Source organism: Rhinatrema bivittatum, chromosome 2 (assembly GCF_901001135.1).
Source record: "Rhinatrema bivittatum chromosome 2, aRhiBiv1.1, whole genome shotgun sequence".
Lineage (NCBI taxonomy): Eukaryota > Metazoa > Chordata > Amphibia > Gymnophiona > Rhinatrematidae > Rhinatrema > Rhinatrema bivittatum.
In genome coordinates, this window is record NC_042616.1 from 457,062,237 (window position 1) to 457,079,683 (window position 17,447).

Consider the following 17,447-nt stretch of genomic DNA (forward strand, 5'->3'; position numbering starts at 1 on the left):
GGGACGCAAAAATGTTAGAACACGACACATCTTCCCACAATTAAAAAAATCTTACTTATACTCACGAGGCAACTTGGCTGAAGCAGTCCTTTATTAGATACAGATGGGAGAAACTGATGCGTTTCTACTGCCGCGCTGAAACTACAACCCAAAAAACAGCAGCATCAGGCTTCCAGGATGTTTGCAGTACTCTGAAAGGATCAGCCGAGGTTATGACGCTAACTTTACTGAGCACAATGGGGGATGGGTGTAGAGGGCAGTGGAGGGAGTAAGGGCGAGAGGTTGGGTGGAAGCGATTGGTGGGGAGGCGGTTGAAGTGGAATTTATGTGCTCATCTGCTCAAAGAGGTAGAAAACCAGAGAGGAAGAGAACTTGGCAGACTGGGTGGGTCATTTGGTTTATATGGGCTGCCGCTCATTGCCTAAGCTCGAAGAAATCATTTGGCAAAAAATGTTCTGCTGTTGAGGTGTGTCATGACATGCACTTCCGACTGAAAGATGGAGAATGGCTGCCAGAAAAGAGACTGGAACAAAACAATCTTTTTTTGCTTGGGCCATGTTTGGACAATTTAACTTTTTTGGGTGGGGGGACGCAAAAATGTTAGAACAAGACACATCTTCCCACAATTAAAAAAATCTTACTTATACTCACGAGGCAACTTGGCTGAAGCAGTCCTTTATTAGATACAGATGGGAGAAACTGATGCGTTTCTACTGCCGCGCTGAAACTACAACCCAAAAAACAGCAGCATCAGGCTTCCAGGATGTTTGCAGTACTCTGAAAGGATCAGCCGAGGTTATGACGCTAACTTTACTGAGCACAATGGGGGATGGGTATAGAGGGCAGTGGAGGGAGTAAGGGCGAGAGGTTGGGTGGAAGCGATTGGTGGGGAGGCGGTTGAAGTGGAATTTATGTGCTCATCTGCTCAAAGAGGTAGAAAACCACTAAGATAAAGCAGAATGGTGGCAAGCATCAGTTATTACACACACATTTAAAACCATAAGAATTTAATTTATTAAAATAAGGTTTTAATGACTGACATTTTCAAGCCATGTGGCTGAGTGGCATCTCTGGGCACTGTTCTGTGGAGAAATCGGGGTTCAGTTTCTGGTGCTGGGAATGCTGCAGAGACAGCACTCAGAGCCCCAGGGGAGGGGAGGAATTATGGTCATTCCTTAAGGTGACACCTAGCAGCTGGATTTAAAACCCTCGTGGAAGGAGTCCTGACACATAGGCCCCCAGCCAGGGACCATTTATTTATTTAAAAGCTTTTGTATACCGCCTATACAAAAAGTAGATATCTAGGCGGTTTACAACGTAAAAAATACATAGTGTAACAAATAAAAATGTTAACAAAGTAATAAAACTAACAGCAAATAAATGAAAAAATTTAGGCAGGTTTTATAGGTTAAAATACATAATAAATAAAATAAAAATGATATCAAATTAATAAAAACAAGCGGTAGTATGTGTAAAGAATTAGAGGAGGTATTATTCCATGTTGTGGGTGTCGAAGGCAATAGAACACAAGTAGGTTTTTAGTTTCTTCTTGAATTCTTTAGGGTTAGTTATGAGTCTGCATGTAGTTGGAAAATAGTTCCAGAGTAAGGGACCTGCCACTGAGAAGGCCCGTTTTCTGGCGATTTCTAGCCTAGCGATTTTAACCATTGGGAGCTGAAGAAGATTTTTATCAAATCGATCTTAAGTGACGTAGAGGTTGATATAAGCGTAGGTAAGTACATATCCAAACAGCAGATGAACTGTGAATTAGATTGAAGATTAGCATCAGGATTTTATAGTGAATGTGTTGTTTAATTGGTAGCCAATGAAGGGTAAGAAGAGTAGGAGAAATGTGTTCCTTAAGTTTGGTGATTGATAGAAGGTGAGCTGCGGCGTTTTGTATAAGCGGGAGTGGACGAATTGTTGAGTCTAGGAAGTCAATGTCCAGAGAATTGCAATAGTAAGCCTGAAAGAATAAGGGCTTGCAGGACAGTTCTGAAATCTGCAGGGAAGAGGTTTTAGTCTTTTAAGAAGATTCAGTTTGTAGAATGAAATTTTTACTAGTTTAGATATGTTCTTTGTCATGGATAATTTGGAGTCAACAATAATACCTAAATTACGTGCGTGAGTAATGATAGGAATTGGATAATTTGTCAAATATAAGTTGCAGAGGAGGACAACAAGGTGAGTTAGGGATGGTTGACAGGTGTATTATTTCAGTTTTTGCAGCACTTAATTTCAGTCTGTTATGAGATAACCAAGTTTATAGAGTTTCTAGGCAGGGAGTAATTAGGGAAAATGTGCGAGTCCAAGACAATGTGTAGGGAATGAGGAGTTGTATATCATTGGCATAGATCTTAAAATCTTTGCCTAAACCAATTAATATGTGACATAGGGGAAGTAGGTAAATTTGAATAACATTGCTGATAAAGAGGAGCCTTGTGGGTCTCCAGTTGTAGGGTGTACCAATCAGAATGGCTGGTATCTAAGTTAATTTGCTGGGGGCGATTGTATATGAATGAAGAACTGTGTCCTTAAGACCTAAAAATTGTAATCTGGCGAGAAGTAATTCATGGTTTAGAGTGTCAAAGGCTACAGTGAGATCAAGGAGAATGATGATGTAATCTATATTGGCATCAAAGCCGCGAATGATTGTGTCAAATGAAGACAAGCAGAGTCTCTGTATTGTGCCCTTAACTAAAGCCGTGTTGATTTGGATGTAAAATGTTGTATCGGTAATGTATTCATTTAGTTGATGGAGGACTGTTGATTCAATGGCTTTGGCAAGAGTAGACAATGAAGCTATTGGACGAAGATTAGTTGGAGTACAATAATCAGAAGTTTTTTTCTTAGGTATGGGTGTGGCAGAAGTTTAAGAATGTTCAGAAATGTACCAGTACTGAGAGATAAATTAACTTAATTGCACTATAGACAGATAAATGTATTCTCGGCTGTCCTTCAATAGTAGACCAAGGATTATACGGTGAATGTGAGGCTTTCAGTTTAGACAGCAAATATGATACAATAAAGTATCAGTTTAATAAAAGATAGACCAGGAACAAGTAAGCCGTGGTAAATTTATTTTCAGAATAGGCAGGTGTGAGAATTCTGAGTCGGGCGTTTATGTCAGCAAGCGGCACGAAGACCTGAAAAGAACCCTTTGTCAGGACGGCCATTTAAATAGCCACACCGGCACATTGCAGACTTGTACCTGAAAGGGATCTTCGTTTTGAACATCATTCAAGCGGCATTCTACAATGCATTAATATGGAAGACATTTCTCAGTCATCATACTCAAGTTAAGTATATCACTAACTTGTTCACAGCTGAAATTACATAACAGCTATATCCTTAAGCAACCGATGATTAAATCACAAGCACGGTGAAGCATTTTGAGCTCCACAGAGGTTACCTGATACATATAAGGGAACCGGTGTGCATGTATGAAGGTTGCAGGATTTACTACTCAATATATGTCTTATTAAGTCCAATTTATAAGTGAGAAATTAGGATTTATTTTGGTATACATTGCTTTTCTCGCATAAGAGGTTGTTATCTAGTTGGATATATACAGGAGTGCCACCTGCAGTCCCTCAGTATTGACCTGTACCCAAGCCCACACTAATATCACTAATGGACATACAAGGTTGAACCCAAACCATCCGACAACCTTGTTGCCCACATGAACAAATTAAAACCAGAAAGAACAGTAAAAAACTGCTCCATCGAGCATATCTGCAAATACGGAGCTCCATAAAACACAGCAACTTCAAGCAAAAGGCAGTCTTTTGGTATTTGAAGAAAAGGGTGGGCCTCTGGACTGATCTATGGTATTACAGGAACGAAAATTAGCAAGTAAGAACCAATTTTCATTTCCTGAACATACCCAGATCAGTCCAGAGAAGTGGGATGTACCCAAGCCACCCTACACTGGGCGGGAACCCGAAAGACCTGCGTGCAGAACACTCTCACCAAAGGACGACTCCCCAGATGCGTTAACGTCCAGTCGCTAATGTTTCATGAAAATGTGTAAAGAGGACCACACCGCCGGCCTACAGATCTCCTGAGGCGACAGGAGCTGACACTCCGCCCAGGAAGTAGCCTGGGCCCGAGTGGAATGAGCTCTGAGACCCAAAGGCACTTGCTGCCCCCGGGCTATGTAAGCCGAGCTGATAGCTTCCTTAATCCAATGAGAAATGGTCACCTTAGACGCCTTGTCCCCTTTTTTTTGGAACCCCAAAAAGGATGAACAAATGATCTGAACGATGGAAGTCATTGGTAACCTCCAGATATCGTAACAAAGCTCGCCTCACATCCAAAAGACCACTGCGGGAAACCCGGAAGCTCCACCGTCTGATTGACATGAAAGGCTGAGACGACTTTAGGAACAAAAGACGGAACTATGCGCAACAAAACCTTATCGTTGGAAATCCGCAGGAAGGGGTCATGACATGACAACGTCTGTAATTCTGAGATCCGACGAGCTGAACAAATAGCCACCAAAAACACCACCTTTAAGGTCAGATCTTTCAGCGACGCCCTTCGGATAGGCTCAAAGGGGGCTCCGCAGAGAACACGAAGCACTAGGTTCAAACTCCAATCTGGACACAAAGGACGGACTGGAGTCACAGAGATGTTTGACCCCCTTGAGAAACTGAACAACATCCGGATGAACAGCCAGGAAAACACCATTAAACCGTCCCCGCAAGGCTCCCAAAGCCTCTACCTGCACCCAAAGGGAATTGAACGCTAAACCTTTAGCGAGCCCCTGCTGCAGAAATTCTAGCACCCGTGGGATATTCACAGTTAACGGATCACAGGAACGTTGGTGACATCATGTTTCAAACAGTCGCCAGACTCTAACATAGGCCAAAGAAGTGGCTGGGCGCCTCACCTCGCCTGAAGGAGAGTGGAAATGATCTGTTCAGAATACCCCTTCAAGCGTAAACATCGCCTCTCAAAAGCCAAGCCGCAAGAGAGAAGTGATCCTTCCGATCTGAAAAGATGGGTCCCTGTCCAAGGAGATGCGACAGATGAGCCAGCTGCAAAGGACCTCCAGAGACATGCGAACCAGATCCGCGAACCACGGGCAATGCGGCCACTCCGGTGCCACTAGTACACCCTGCCCGGATGGAGTTCTATTCGATGGAGAATCCGGCCGATGAGAGGCCAGGGAGGAAACAAATAAAGAAGAATTCCCGCGGGCCAAGGGCACACCAGCGTGTGGAGACCCATTGAGCCCTGCTCTTGCCGACGGCTGAAGAAGCGTTGTGTCTTCGAATTCGCCCTTGTCGCCATCAGATCCAATTGAGGCACGCCCCACCTGGCGCAAATGAGGTTCCACACTTCGAGAGACAGCTCGAACTCTCTTGGATTGAGCTGCTGTCTGCTTAGAAAGTCCACCTGCACGTTCTCCACTCCTGCGACATGAAAAGCTGCAATTCCCTTGAGATGGCGTTCCGCCCAGGCGAAGAGGAGACATGCCTCGAGCGCCACCGTGGGACGACTTCTTGTCCCTCCTTGCTGGTTGATGTAAGCCACCGTCATCGCATTGTCGGAGAACACTCGAACCATTCTGCCCTGAATCCAGGGTAGGAATGCCTGTACAGCAAGGCGAACTGCTCTTGTCTCGAGACGATTGATGAACCAGGTTCCCTTCATTGGGGACCAGAGCCCTTGGGCAGACCTGTCTGCACATACTGCTCCCCAACCAGACAGGCTGGCATCGGTGGAGATTATCATCTAATCCGGAGGGTCCAAGTCCACTCCCTGGCCCAGATTGTCGTGCGATAGCCACTACCACAGACTGACTCTGGACTCGGAAAGCTCGGAGGTGGAACTGTTCCGACACCGGCCTCCATCGTGATAAAAGTGCACGTTGTAAGGGACATAAGTGAGTGAACGCCCAGGGAACCAAATCCAAGGTGGAAGCCATGGAGCACAGGACCTGCAGATGATGCCACATTTTGGGACTCTTCCTCAACAGCAGAGCTTGAACCTGGCTTTGTAACTTTGTCAGATGATCCACCGCCAGGAACACCTTGCCGCATAAGGTATCGAAAAGCGCTCCCAAGTAAACCAGTTCCTGGGTGGGTTCCAGGTGGCTTTTTTGCAAGTTGATGACCCACCCGAGCGACTGTAAGTTGAACATCACCGTCCGAAAAGATCTTTCACAATCCTTCCATGACTTGGCTCGAATCAACCAGTCGTCCAGATAAGGATGGGCTAAAATCCTCTCCTTGCGAAGAAAGGCGGCTATCACTACCATCACCTTAGTGAAAGTCCGAGGAGCTGTCGCGAGACCAAACGGGAGGGCTCGAAACTGGAAGTGCTGACCCAAGACCTTGAAGCGCAGAAACTTCTGGTGACTCAGCTGGCTGGGATATGAAGGTACGCCTCCGTGAGGTCCAGGGACGCCAGAAACTCCCCTTTTCGCACCGCCGCCATTACTGTCCTCAGTGTTTCCTGAGGACAGTAATGGCGGCGGCGAAAACAAGGGACCTGGAGACAACGGTTGACCTTCTGGAGATCGAGAATGGGACGAAAGGTACCCTCCTTTTTGGGAACCACAAAGTAAACAGAGTATCATCCCCGCCCCTGCCGCGCTTCCTGAACCGGGACGATGGCTCTGAGCTCAAGAAGGCATTGCAGGGTGTCTCGAACCGCCTTGCGCTTGCTGTGAAAGACCACGCGGGATTCCACGAACACCTCCCGAACCAGACACAAGAACTCCAGGGCGTAACTGTCTCTGATCACCTCCAGGACCCAGCGGTCCGAGGTATTTCTTGCCCATTCCATGTAAAAGTTGGATAATCTGCTCCGACAGCTTCAACGATGGAATGGGTGCTCGTGACTTCATTGGGCAAGCTTACTGGTTCCTGAACTGAGGTGTCCAGAGTCCCTACTGGAGCGGCAACCACCACGAAAGGACTGCTGGTGTCCCTGAGTCTGCTTAGAACCAGACGGAGTAGAATATCTGGTAGACCGAAAATGGCGAGAATCCCGAAAATGAGCCCGAGGGGGAAACACCTTTTTGGAAGATCGCCTATCCTCTGGCAATCGATTACCCTTGGATTCCCCAAGGAGTTTAACCAGCTGATCCAACTCCTCCCTGAAAAGGAGTTTGCCCTTGAAGGGAAGGTTACAAAGCTGAGATTTGGAGGACAAGTCCCCTGCCCAATTCCGCCACCAGAGAAGTCGACGAGCCGCCACCACGGACACTATGGACAGAGCGAGGTCCGAACGAGATCATAAAGCGCATCCGCACCATACGCAATGCCTGCTTCCAACCGGGCCACCTGCAGATCCCCATCGCTGCCAACCCCGGCACTGGAACCCACCTCTTGAACCCAACACAGGCACACCCTCTGCATAAGACTAGTACAGACTGCCGTTCGAAGACCCAAAGCGGCCACCTCAAAGACCCTCTTCAACTGAATCTCCAGTTTACGGTCTTGCATGTCTTTTAACGTGGCAGAGCCCACCACGGGCCATTGCCCTACCAACCTTTAAACCCGCATCTGGAGCTTCCCACTTGCGGGTCACGAGCTTGCGGACTTTCTTAGGCAGAGGGAACGAGGTTGTCGGTCCCCGAATCCCATCGAGGACTGGATTAACCCCTTCATTGTTGGATTCCTCCTGGATAACCTGAAGGCCCAGGACGTCCAATACCTGGGGAATCAGCGGATGCAGCTCATCTCATTTGAACAGGCGAACAACACTGGGATCATCTCCCTCCACCGGAGGGAGGTCGTCCCCATCCGGGTAGTCTTGGTCCATGTCCCCCATATCAGGATTCGGGTCTGGATCCGCCCTAGGCGCCGGCCCTGTCCCTGAACCCAAACCTGGGGCTGGAGCCGGTCCTGCACCAAGGCCTGGTTCCTGATATCCCCGGAGAACCTCATCTATCTGACGAGGGCGCTCTGTCGACGTGGCTGAGTGTCTGCGGACCTTCCCTGCTTCCAGGGAGGCTCTGCGGGATCCCCCGCCTGCCCAGGTCTTTTCGACGTCTCTTGTCTGCTTGCCAGAAAGGCCTGATACATGAGTAAAATAAACTCCGGGGAAAAGTTCTCCAGGGCCGCCACCCCATCCGGAGGGTCCTGTGGCGCCGGCTCCCCAGCCCCCAAAATATGATCCTCATCAATGGGGCCCAAAACGGGAGGGGATTCCTCCTCCCGGGATCACACCCCCCCCCCTGCAAGGGAGGGGGAGGCCGATTCCGATGAGCCTGCTAACTCGGAACAAGAAGAGCAAAGGGACTCCGCGTCTAATGCCTGTCCACGTGCTCCACACACGCGGCAGGCAGCCGATTTGGTCCACGGCGCCATGCCGAGCTGTGCAGCCACGCGGTCACTAAAAAAACTGTGAGCGGAGGAGAGGCCTAGTCCTGACAGACACGCGCGCTGCTGGCGGCACGGGAAAAAACAGTAACAAAGGCCCCGACGAAGCAACCGCGCCGTTCCACCCTTCAGTGCTGAAAACGCGGTCCGGGCACGGCAGACTTACCCCCTTCTCTTCACCAACACCCCGGAGCCCCGGGAGCGGAAGAAACCGAAGCTCCAACCGACACGCTGCACAAATGGCCTCTGCACAGCAGGCCCCCCTGGAGCAGACTCCTCACCTCAGTTGAAAGATGCCTGAAGAATTCACTTTTTTTTTTTTTTTTTCAAAATAAACTTTATGGAGCCAGCCCAAGCAGGGATCGAGGGAGTAGCTTCAGGGGTAAGAAGACTAAGAGCCCTTAGCCTTTACTCCTCGAGCCGGATCAGGCGAAACTCAGTCAGGGGTTCCCAACCCCCCGGACGTCCGGCTTCCACTGAAGGATGGCCCACGAAGGTGCCCAACACCTCAGGAAGCAAACGAGAAGGAAAAAAGAAAAAAAAAACCCCCAAAATTTCTATCTAACTACACTGAAAAAAAAATAAACTAAGACTGCAGGTAGTGCACCTCTACCAACTGCTGGGAGTCAGAGAAATACTGAGGGACTGCAGGTGGCATTCTTGTATATATGGCAGTGCCCACATTTTTGTTCTCTGACTCCATCTGCTGGTAGGGATACACAACCCACTTCTCTGGACTGATCTGGGTATGTTCAGGAACTGGTACTTTTTGTCTTATGGACTGCATATTGAAAATTAAAAGAGATAGAGGTAATCATTAATGTAGTTACTTTAAAGATGGGTGAAATAGTAATCAATGAAGATTTACAAGTTGTGGGAGGTCTGCGGTGATGGGTGGTGAGAGCGACATATTTACCATTACCTAACGCAATTATGATGGCTGGGCCAAGCTGGAAGGGGAAGATAAAACTGGTCCCGGTTCAGATAGAGCTGAAAGCCCAAAGGACCTGCAGGAAATTGCTAGGCCAAAGAAATATGTTTTTCTAAACTTTGAAGCTAAGGAAGCTGTAGAACCAGGGGTCAAGATATGAAGCTCCAAGAGTGTAAATTCAGGAACAATGTCAGGAGGCTTTTTTTTTTTCCACCAAGAAGGCGATGGATGCCTCCTGGAGGAGACAGCAATGAACAAAGCCAAAGACAAACTTAAAATAAAAAGCATGGGATAAACACAGAGGATCCCTGGAAGCAAGAGAATGGGCAAACTGATTGGAGCCACATTTACAATCCTAAACGACACGTGGCGGGTTCCATGAGGAAATCTGTATGCACATCTGCCCAACGTGAACCAAATCGCTACTGTGCACACTTTATCTGCAGTCATTTACTATATTACTAGAAAAAGTCAGATAATATATTTAAACTGAAAAATGCCTCTTCTTTTGTTTTTCTCAGTATCTCTTGACTGCCTTCCCATTCTGTCTTTCCTCCTCCATCTGTCCCTTTACACCATTCTCTTTCAAGCCACTTCTCTGTCGGCATTCTTTCAACTCTTCCTGCCTTTTACCATAATCGCACTCTCCATCTCCACCTCCCCATCTCTAGTTTTACTTCATCTGCTCTTCTGTTTCATCCTCCTTTATCTTTCCCTTCCTCACCTCTCAACCCCATTGCCTTTCCCAGGTCCTCAAACTAGTTCAGCATCCTCCCTCCATTTTTTTTTTTTAATCTGTTACTCCCCCACCTGCCCTTAAGCCCTGCGCTCCGGATCCGTCCCAAGAAAGCCTGAATTCTGTCCAGCAAAAGCACTCACTTGTGTAGCGGAAGCCGTGGATGAAGGCCCCCGCCGACTCCTGGAAGTCAATCGAGTGACTGGCTGTGCCCAGCACGAAGAGCCCCGGCGTGGCTTGGGCCTCATAGCTGGGTCTGATGAGGGGGTACTTCCTTTTGCGCCCTGCCCCCGACACCAGATTCACGGTCCTGGAAAGGAGAAGGGAACCTGCTTTATAAAGGGGCTGGCGTCAGCCTCCAGGGAAAACCCATGGCTTTACTGCAGCTTAAGGCGGTGGTTGCAGAGTTTGTGCAGTCCCAGGTTCCTGATGCTTACTACTACCATCAAACAAAAAAGGTCAGCAAACGAGTGGCCTGCGAACACCTTTCTAGGTGGTTTTTTGCCTGATAAGAAAAAGAATGCCTCCTGTCCGTCTGCGACCTGTGGACGTGCAAGGTCTAGCTCATTGCACAGAATGTACATTGCACTGCACGGGGGCAATACCGCTGCATTCATATGAGCAAGGGAGGGACAGGGTATTGGGGGGGAAGGTGTCGGGTGGTGAGGCCAACACTTTTCTTTTTTTTAAATTTATATTCCACTTTTCAACACTTCAAAGCGGATTACACTCCGGTACTGGAGGTAATTCCCTATCCCCAAGGGGCTCACATTCTAACAGAGGGTTCAGTGACTTGTCCAAGGCCACAAGCAGTGGCAGTGGGATTTGAACCCTGGTTTCCCCTGGTTCGTGGCCCCGCTGTTCTAACCACTAGACTACTCTTCCAGAGAAGAATGCCGGTGTCTCTCCCTGCAGTCCCACTGGGACTGGCACCTTTTCCACCTTTTCTATTGTAATCCACATCTGCATGCCCCTTAAGATTTATTCTCCTTTCATCTGATCAGGGCAAAAGGACAGAGGGATTCTGAACTCTTGAAAGCTCCTCCTAAATCTTTTAAGTCAAACTGGTATGAAAGAAACACTTGCAGCTTGCCAGCTGACCTTGGAGGGTTGTAACAGGAATTCTCAAAGGTCGTTTCCTCACTTTCATGTCTGCATAAGTAAATGAACAAACAGCGGCAACACCACTGCTTTACCATGAAAACGAGAAAACATCCTCCTTAGAATTCACCTGCGCCATGTTCTCCCATGATGTCACAGTCAACTTCCTATGACATCACAATTCACTGCTGAGGAAAGGCCTGCTCTCGCAAGCCAAAGGCCGACATGCAGCCCAGGAGACCATGTTCACGTCTCCTGACCACCAGCAGCACATCACGGAGACCATTCACTTGGGTGACGAGCAGACAGAGACTGTGACTGGCCCTACAGACTCAACAGGCAGCCTTCAGGAGAGAAGAGATCTCCCTTCCAGTCAGGGAACCTATCGCCCAAGTTGTGCCTGGGATGGGCAGAGAAAATGGCAAAAAGTCCCAGAAATGTAAACAGCCTGAGAATTTCATTGCTGCTCAGTTTACTGCTTATGAATTATCTTTAAAAACATGCTTTGTGCTAAGTGAAAAAAGCTTAATTACTGCATGGAGTATCTCATATAATATATATACCAATAGAGTAAGTAATAGTTTATTTAAATTAACATATGTATACAAAACCTTTATTATCCAACCTCCTTTCTTATCTATACATATAAAAACTGTCTATATAAATCAGTGGTTCTCAACCCTATCCTGGGGACCCCCCCCAGCCAGTCGGGTTTTCAGGATATCCACAATGAATATGCATGAGAGAAAATTTGCATGTTATGGAGGCAGTGTATGCAAATTTTCTCTCATGCATATTCATTGTGGATAACCTGAAAACCCGACTGGCTGGGGGGGGTCCCCAGGACAGGGTTGAGAACCACTGATTTAAATCATCATTCATTCACTCATTCATACTAGCCAATAAAAAACAATATAGCTATAACATCTTAATAAAGTGATTATATATAGTCAACCTTTTATAATATATATATGTCTCTAAATCACTTTATATAAATACAATAATCTCCAGACTATATATAATCACTTTATTAAGATGTTATAGCTATATCGTTTTTTATTGGCTAGTATGAATGAGTGAATGAATGATGATTTAAATAGACAGTTTTTATATGTATAGATAAGAAAGGAGGTTGGATAGTAAAGGTTTTGTATACATGTTAGTTTATTTAAATTATTACTTTCTCTATTGGTGTATATATATATATATTATATTAATTTGTGAGAAAAATGTTATTACTTCCTTCATTCTATTTGTTACCACTATGATTGGAGTATCTCTTATGGCAGAGCTTCCCAAACCTGTCCTGGGGAGCCCACAGCCAGTCGGGTTATCAATAATGAACATGCATGCCAGCAATTTGAATATACTGGGCCTCCAATGCATCTTGTACACATTTGCTCTGGTAATGTCAAAAACCCGACTGGCCATAGAGTCAAGAGGACTGGACATTTGCAGATAAGAAGGACTGTCCTATCAGAAAGAGCCAGGCAGTGTTTCATTGACCTCCTACACAGCTCATCTGAAAAAAAAAAAAAAATTGAGTGAAAGGTTGTACATTAACAGCATCTGTAGCCTGATCGAACTCTTACATCTGCTGAGTTCAGGTTGCTACTGGTTCCCTGATGCAACGTAACCTACACTTAGGGTAAGAGTTATGCTTCAGGCATAAAGCCCGTAGGGCCACTTGTTGCACACTATAGAAATTTCTGAGAGACTAGAGGGAAATCTAAAGATCCTGCAAAAGTGCTTTTTGCACAACTTTTCTGTGGAATATTTTTCCCTTTCAGAAAACAGCAAGGATTTAAACCCTTGGCCGAAGATGCACAGCTTCAGACCTGTGCAATCATCCCAACTGGTACGGTAACCATCCAATGATAAAGCTGAGGAAAGAGCACATATCCTGAACTTAAGCAGACTGTTTCTGTCTGCCCCAGTTACTGGTGTCAAAAAAGAAATGGCAAGCTTCAAAATGCAGGTATTTTTTTCAAAAGAGACCCTGTGACACGATTCCCTCCCCCTGAGAAGTCTCACTTGTCGAAAATGGAGAAGTCAAACTTCCAGCCAAGGCAGCGGATGATACGGTCGTATGGCTTCCGGGCAGCAAAGTTATCCATCTCATCCTGTGGGAGAGCTATGGGTTTGGCACTCTGCTGAGAGCCGTTATCCGGGCTTGTGCTGTTGTAATGGCCTCCCATCGCCACGTAGATCTTCAGGGTGATGCGCAGCTTCCCTTCCTCATCTCGGACTATCGCCATCTCCTCCATGTTGCCCTCCAGCAGCCCGTTCAGGGACTTCAGCTGGTAGGTGTCCAGGAGGCCGTTGTTGATCGCCCTGAAAAGGAGAGGATGAGAAGTGAAAGCGGGAAGCGACCTCACCCACAGAACTCCTGTCTTTATCACCACAAGTCACAAGGCATTATTTAACTTAATGATTTATAGACCGCCTTTCCAGAAAATAGCCCCAGATGGAATACAATAGCATAAAACAAACACAAAACATAACATCATAATACATTAAAGCTGCAGGCATGACAATACATAACATAGCAATACAAACACATGCATAATAAAATAGTAAAAACAATAAACAAGAGAATGCAAAACAATCATAAACTGGTCATCAGTGTTGTACCAGGGTTGTACAACAGGCAAATAAAAACATAGCAAAACGCTATATAAAATAAGCCACAAACAGTGCATAAAATTGACTTTCAACATCATATAGCAGACAAATACAATTAACATAAGCATCAATCAAATCGTTTTACCCTGGGTAAAATAGAAGCAAAAGGAGCTAGGCCCCATTCTGTGATAGTCATATGTGGGCAAAAAATAAATCATGCACGGGAGTATAGATCTGCAAGACCCAGCAGAATTCTTCTGTAAAACAGAGGCCTGAGCAGATGGCTCAGTGGCAGCACTGCTGTACCCAAGACCTGCCTTTGATTTCCGGGCTTGGCTTATAGTAATGAGACCGGCTGGGGATGCTGCAGAGGGGGTACTCACAGCCCCCGGAGGAGGGTGGGGGGGGAGGAGGAGTCTCTGCTATCGCATAATAGTAACATTCAGTGGCTGGACTTATGGTCCGGAGAGAGCCATAAATTGTGGCTTCTGGCTAAGGATGATCCCTGCAATGGCTGGGCTGCGTAGGGAGGTGAAAAATCCCTAGGTAGTTGCGAATGATGGTTCATGATGCTGAGGTCTAGTAGAGGCCAGGTATGATTAACTGGAAGCCCACAGACAGGAGGAATGCCAGCACCCCCTTCTCAAAAAGGAAATGGAGGCAGCATAATTACCACTGTCTCTTGTGTGTGATACGAGCCCCAGTCAGAAATGTTCCCGATGCTTAGTGCCCTGTTTGAAAGTAGCTAAGCCGCACTTCCTTACTGATGATATTAGGAGTTTATCCCCCTACCCCCTTTGGTTCTGACGTTATTGCTATATTAACACAGCACCACTACTTAGATTGCTCAAAATGCAAAATGTGCTTGTTACTTCCTCAGTTCCAGTTCTTCTTTAAGCTAATGCCGTATCATTTTTCTGCTTTTACAATTTTCAGAATCGACAACGCACAGCTCTAGGAGCTGTACTAATTCTGGAAAAACCACTGGATCCCTTGCAGGCTGCGATACCTTCTGATAAAACTTTACTACTATGGCAGATGGCGTTTAGCATGCGCTCCTATGCCCTGACACGGCCTATTTTTACTTTGGAATAATTTCCTGGTGCCATGGACCGCAAGCGGAAAGTGAGATACAAAGGGGGGGGGGGAGGTCCTGCAGCCCCCACCTGCCTCGCAGATGTGGGGGGAGGGGGGGGATCTATGGACTGCATGTTCTCCAGAGCATCGCTGGAAATTGCACTGAAGGATTCTGGCGTTGTCTCTTCCAGGCTTGTCAGCATCTTGTAAGTCCAGCGTCGAGAATGCCCCCACCCGAGGACCTCGAGCCTGCACTCCATGGCGAGGTGAGTCCCCTGCCAATGATGTCATGCCGATGCCGGAGACTGCAGGGGCCCACGTTGAGAAGCATCAATGGTGCGGCGATTGGGACAGAGATGGCTCCAGGGATCTTCAAGATGCACGGCCGCAGTCAGGGGCAGCTGAAGGTGGTCAAGGATGTCCTCCTGCTGCCAGTCACTGCGGTGCAACCTCTGGCTTCAAGTTTTTCTCTGGTTAAAAGGCCCCCATGAATTTACTCTGGAAGTTATCTGGGTCATGACTGAAAGTTCAGTCAGGGCTACCATTTCTCAAGGTTCTGTTCTAGTGGAAAAGAATCTAATTTTGGGAAAACCGTGTCCAGTCTCTGGAAAAGCAACCTTCGGAAGTAGAATCAAAAGTTTCGGAGTTACAAACGGAGGTACCACAACTTGGAAACTTGCAAGGGGCCTTGGTTAAAGACGGTACACAAAACTTTCTAACAAACTGGAGAATCTTATTAGAAGGAAAAACTTCAGGTTTATTAACTTTCCTAAGTTATTGATAGTTTCCCCAAGAGACATGTTTAAAAGATATATGATCGAGATCCTCAAAGTCCTTGAACCGTCTGTACAGCCTGTTCAAGAGTTTATTATATTCCTGCGTTTAGGAAAGAAGAAGAGAGAGTTGGTGGAAGGTCGGCAGCAACCGCCGTCTGAAACAGATCAAGCTCTGAATGCACCTGCGTTATTGAATCGCCAGACACTACTTTGGTTAAGGCTTCCACTTTACTAGCCTCCTTAGTGTTGGAGCTGGACAGAGACTGGTTGCTAAAACTATTTTAGGGATCATAGAGAGCCATTTATTTATTTATTTTTTTACAGCAAAGAGCGATGGTGTTCCCAGATGTTTCTGGAACAATTCAAAAGAAGCGTAAACAGTTTTTGTTAATACGTTCCAAGGTAGGGGGCCTTTTTTTTCCCCTTAAATTTTCTTGTAAATATTGTGTGAAGTATAGAAATACTTCTTATGTTTTTTTGTTTTGCTTTTTTTAAATCAATCCAGCATGTTTGTAACATAGCTGAAATATGTGTGTAAGTGTATTTGGAGGTTCTCTCAGCTGCGTCCCTCCCAAAGAAGCCAGTAGGCGAATCCTGGCCGTGTCAGGGGACCCATCAGTCTGGCACTCCTTTGTTTTTGAATTTTCTGTACAGTGATGAACTGTGGACTAATGGATTCAAGACTATACATGTCTGAAACATACTGTTCATATCGATTTATGGAATGAGACTGCATGTGTCTGGATTACAATAATTTACCTTGGAGCACTTTTTTCAAGGATTACTAAGTACTAAACCCATTATTTGGACATTGTTGTTCTCGCACTCTTTTACTGCTGAATTGTCTTATTAGTGCGAGTCTACCTTTATCCACTTCCGGTAGCTGCTTTTTTTTTTTTTTTTTTTTTTAAGTCAAGTCAGTTTTCCTTTTTCTTAAGTGATAAGACTGCAAAGTTCCTTTAGGCCTTCACCTCCAGCACAGCTTGAACATTATAGTTCCCTTTGTGTTAGTATTAGTCCCGGATGTATGCTGTCTTTCGTTATTCTCCTTGTAGCTACAGTTTAGTATTTCCTTGTGGCTTGTGAATCTGAATTCTCCCATTATTGTGGACTTGTTTTGGAGCTATAATTTTCTCTTTTTATAATATTTAAAGTTATTTTATTTCTTGAAGCTCTGCTCATTTGTTTCAAAGACTCCTTGAATTAACATAAATTTGAATTATAACTAGAAAGTTAAAACAAAAAAACCCAACACTTCCCAATTACCCACAAAATGGTGCTGGATGTGAACTTCCAATATCACAAAGGATCCTCCTTCAGGGCTTCTCAATTCTGATCCTTGCTCCCCTCCTCCACTCCTCTCCCCAAACAAGTCTGGTTTTCAGAATATCCATAAGGAATACCCCAGAGATCTCTTTGATTATGCCTGTCCCTGCATCAGGCTGAGCTGCAGATTTGGGTGAAAAGCGGATTTGGGTGGGGGAAGGCCTGAAGACCGGACTTGAGAAATGCTGCTTGAACAGCAAGACATGCAACTTTTTCTGGTTTTGCAAATACCTTCTTCCCCGATTCCAACCTCTGGCTGTTTCAGCTGCACTCATGACTTCCACGCATCTGGTGCCAACAAGGATCAGAGGAGACCCTCCCCATTTTCCGATTTAAAGGACATTCATAATGGCAAGCATGGTCAAGAAGGCAGACCTGCCAGAAACTTTACACAACCCTGTGTCCTCAGGAATTAATAAAAATCAGAATGTAAACCGATGTGATGTGTCAGATCGAATGTCGGCATATAAAAACAAACAAACAAACAAACAAATAAATAAATAAAGGGAAGGTTATTGAAGAAATAGGGAGGGGGG

At 46.0% G+C, this 17,447-nt stretch overlaps 1 protein-coding gene across 1 annotated transcript in view; it reads right to left on the reverse strand.

Annotated features, from left to right (window-relative positions):
• The window catches only part of FOXRED2 (FAD dependent oxidoreductase domain containing 2), a 72,113-nt gene that overhangs the window by 15,382 nt on the left and 39,284 nt on the right, over window positions 1-17,447 (reverse strand). Inside the window, exons 4-5 of the mRNA XM_029590413.1 lie at window positions 13,142-13,441; window positions 10,150-10,316 (exon numbers count right to left, since the gene is read on the reverse strand). Coding sequence (XP_029446273.1) covers window positions 10,150-10,316; window positions 13,142-13,441 — 467 coding nt within the window. The remainder of the gene's footprint in view (window positions 1-10,149; window positions 10,317-13,141; window positions 13,442-17,447) is intronic.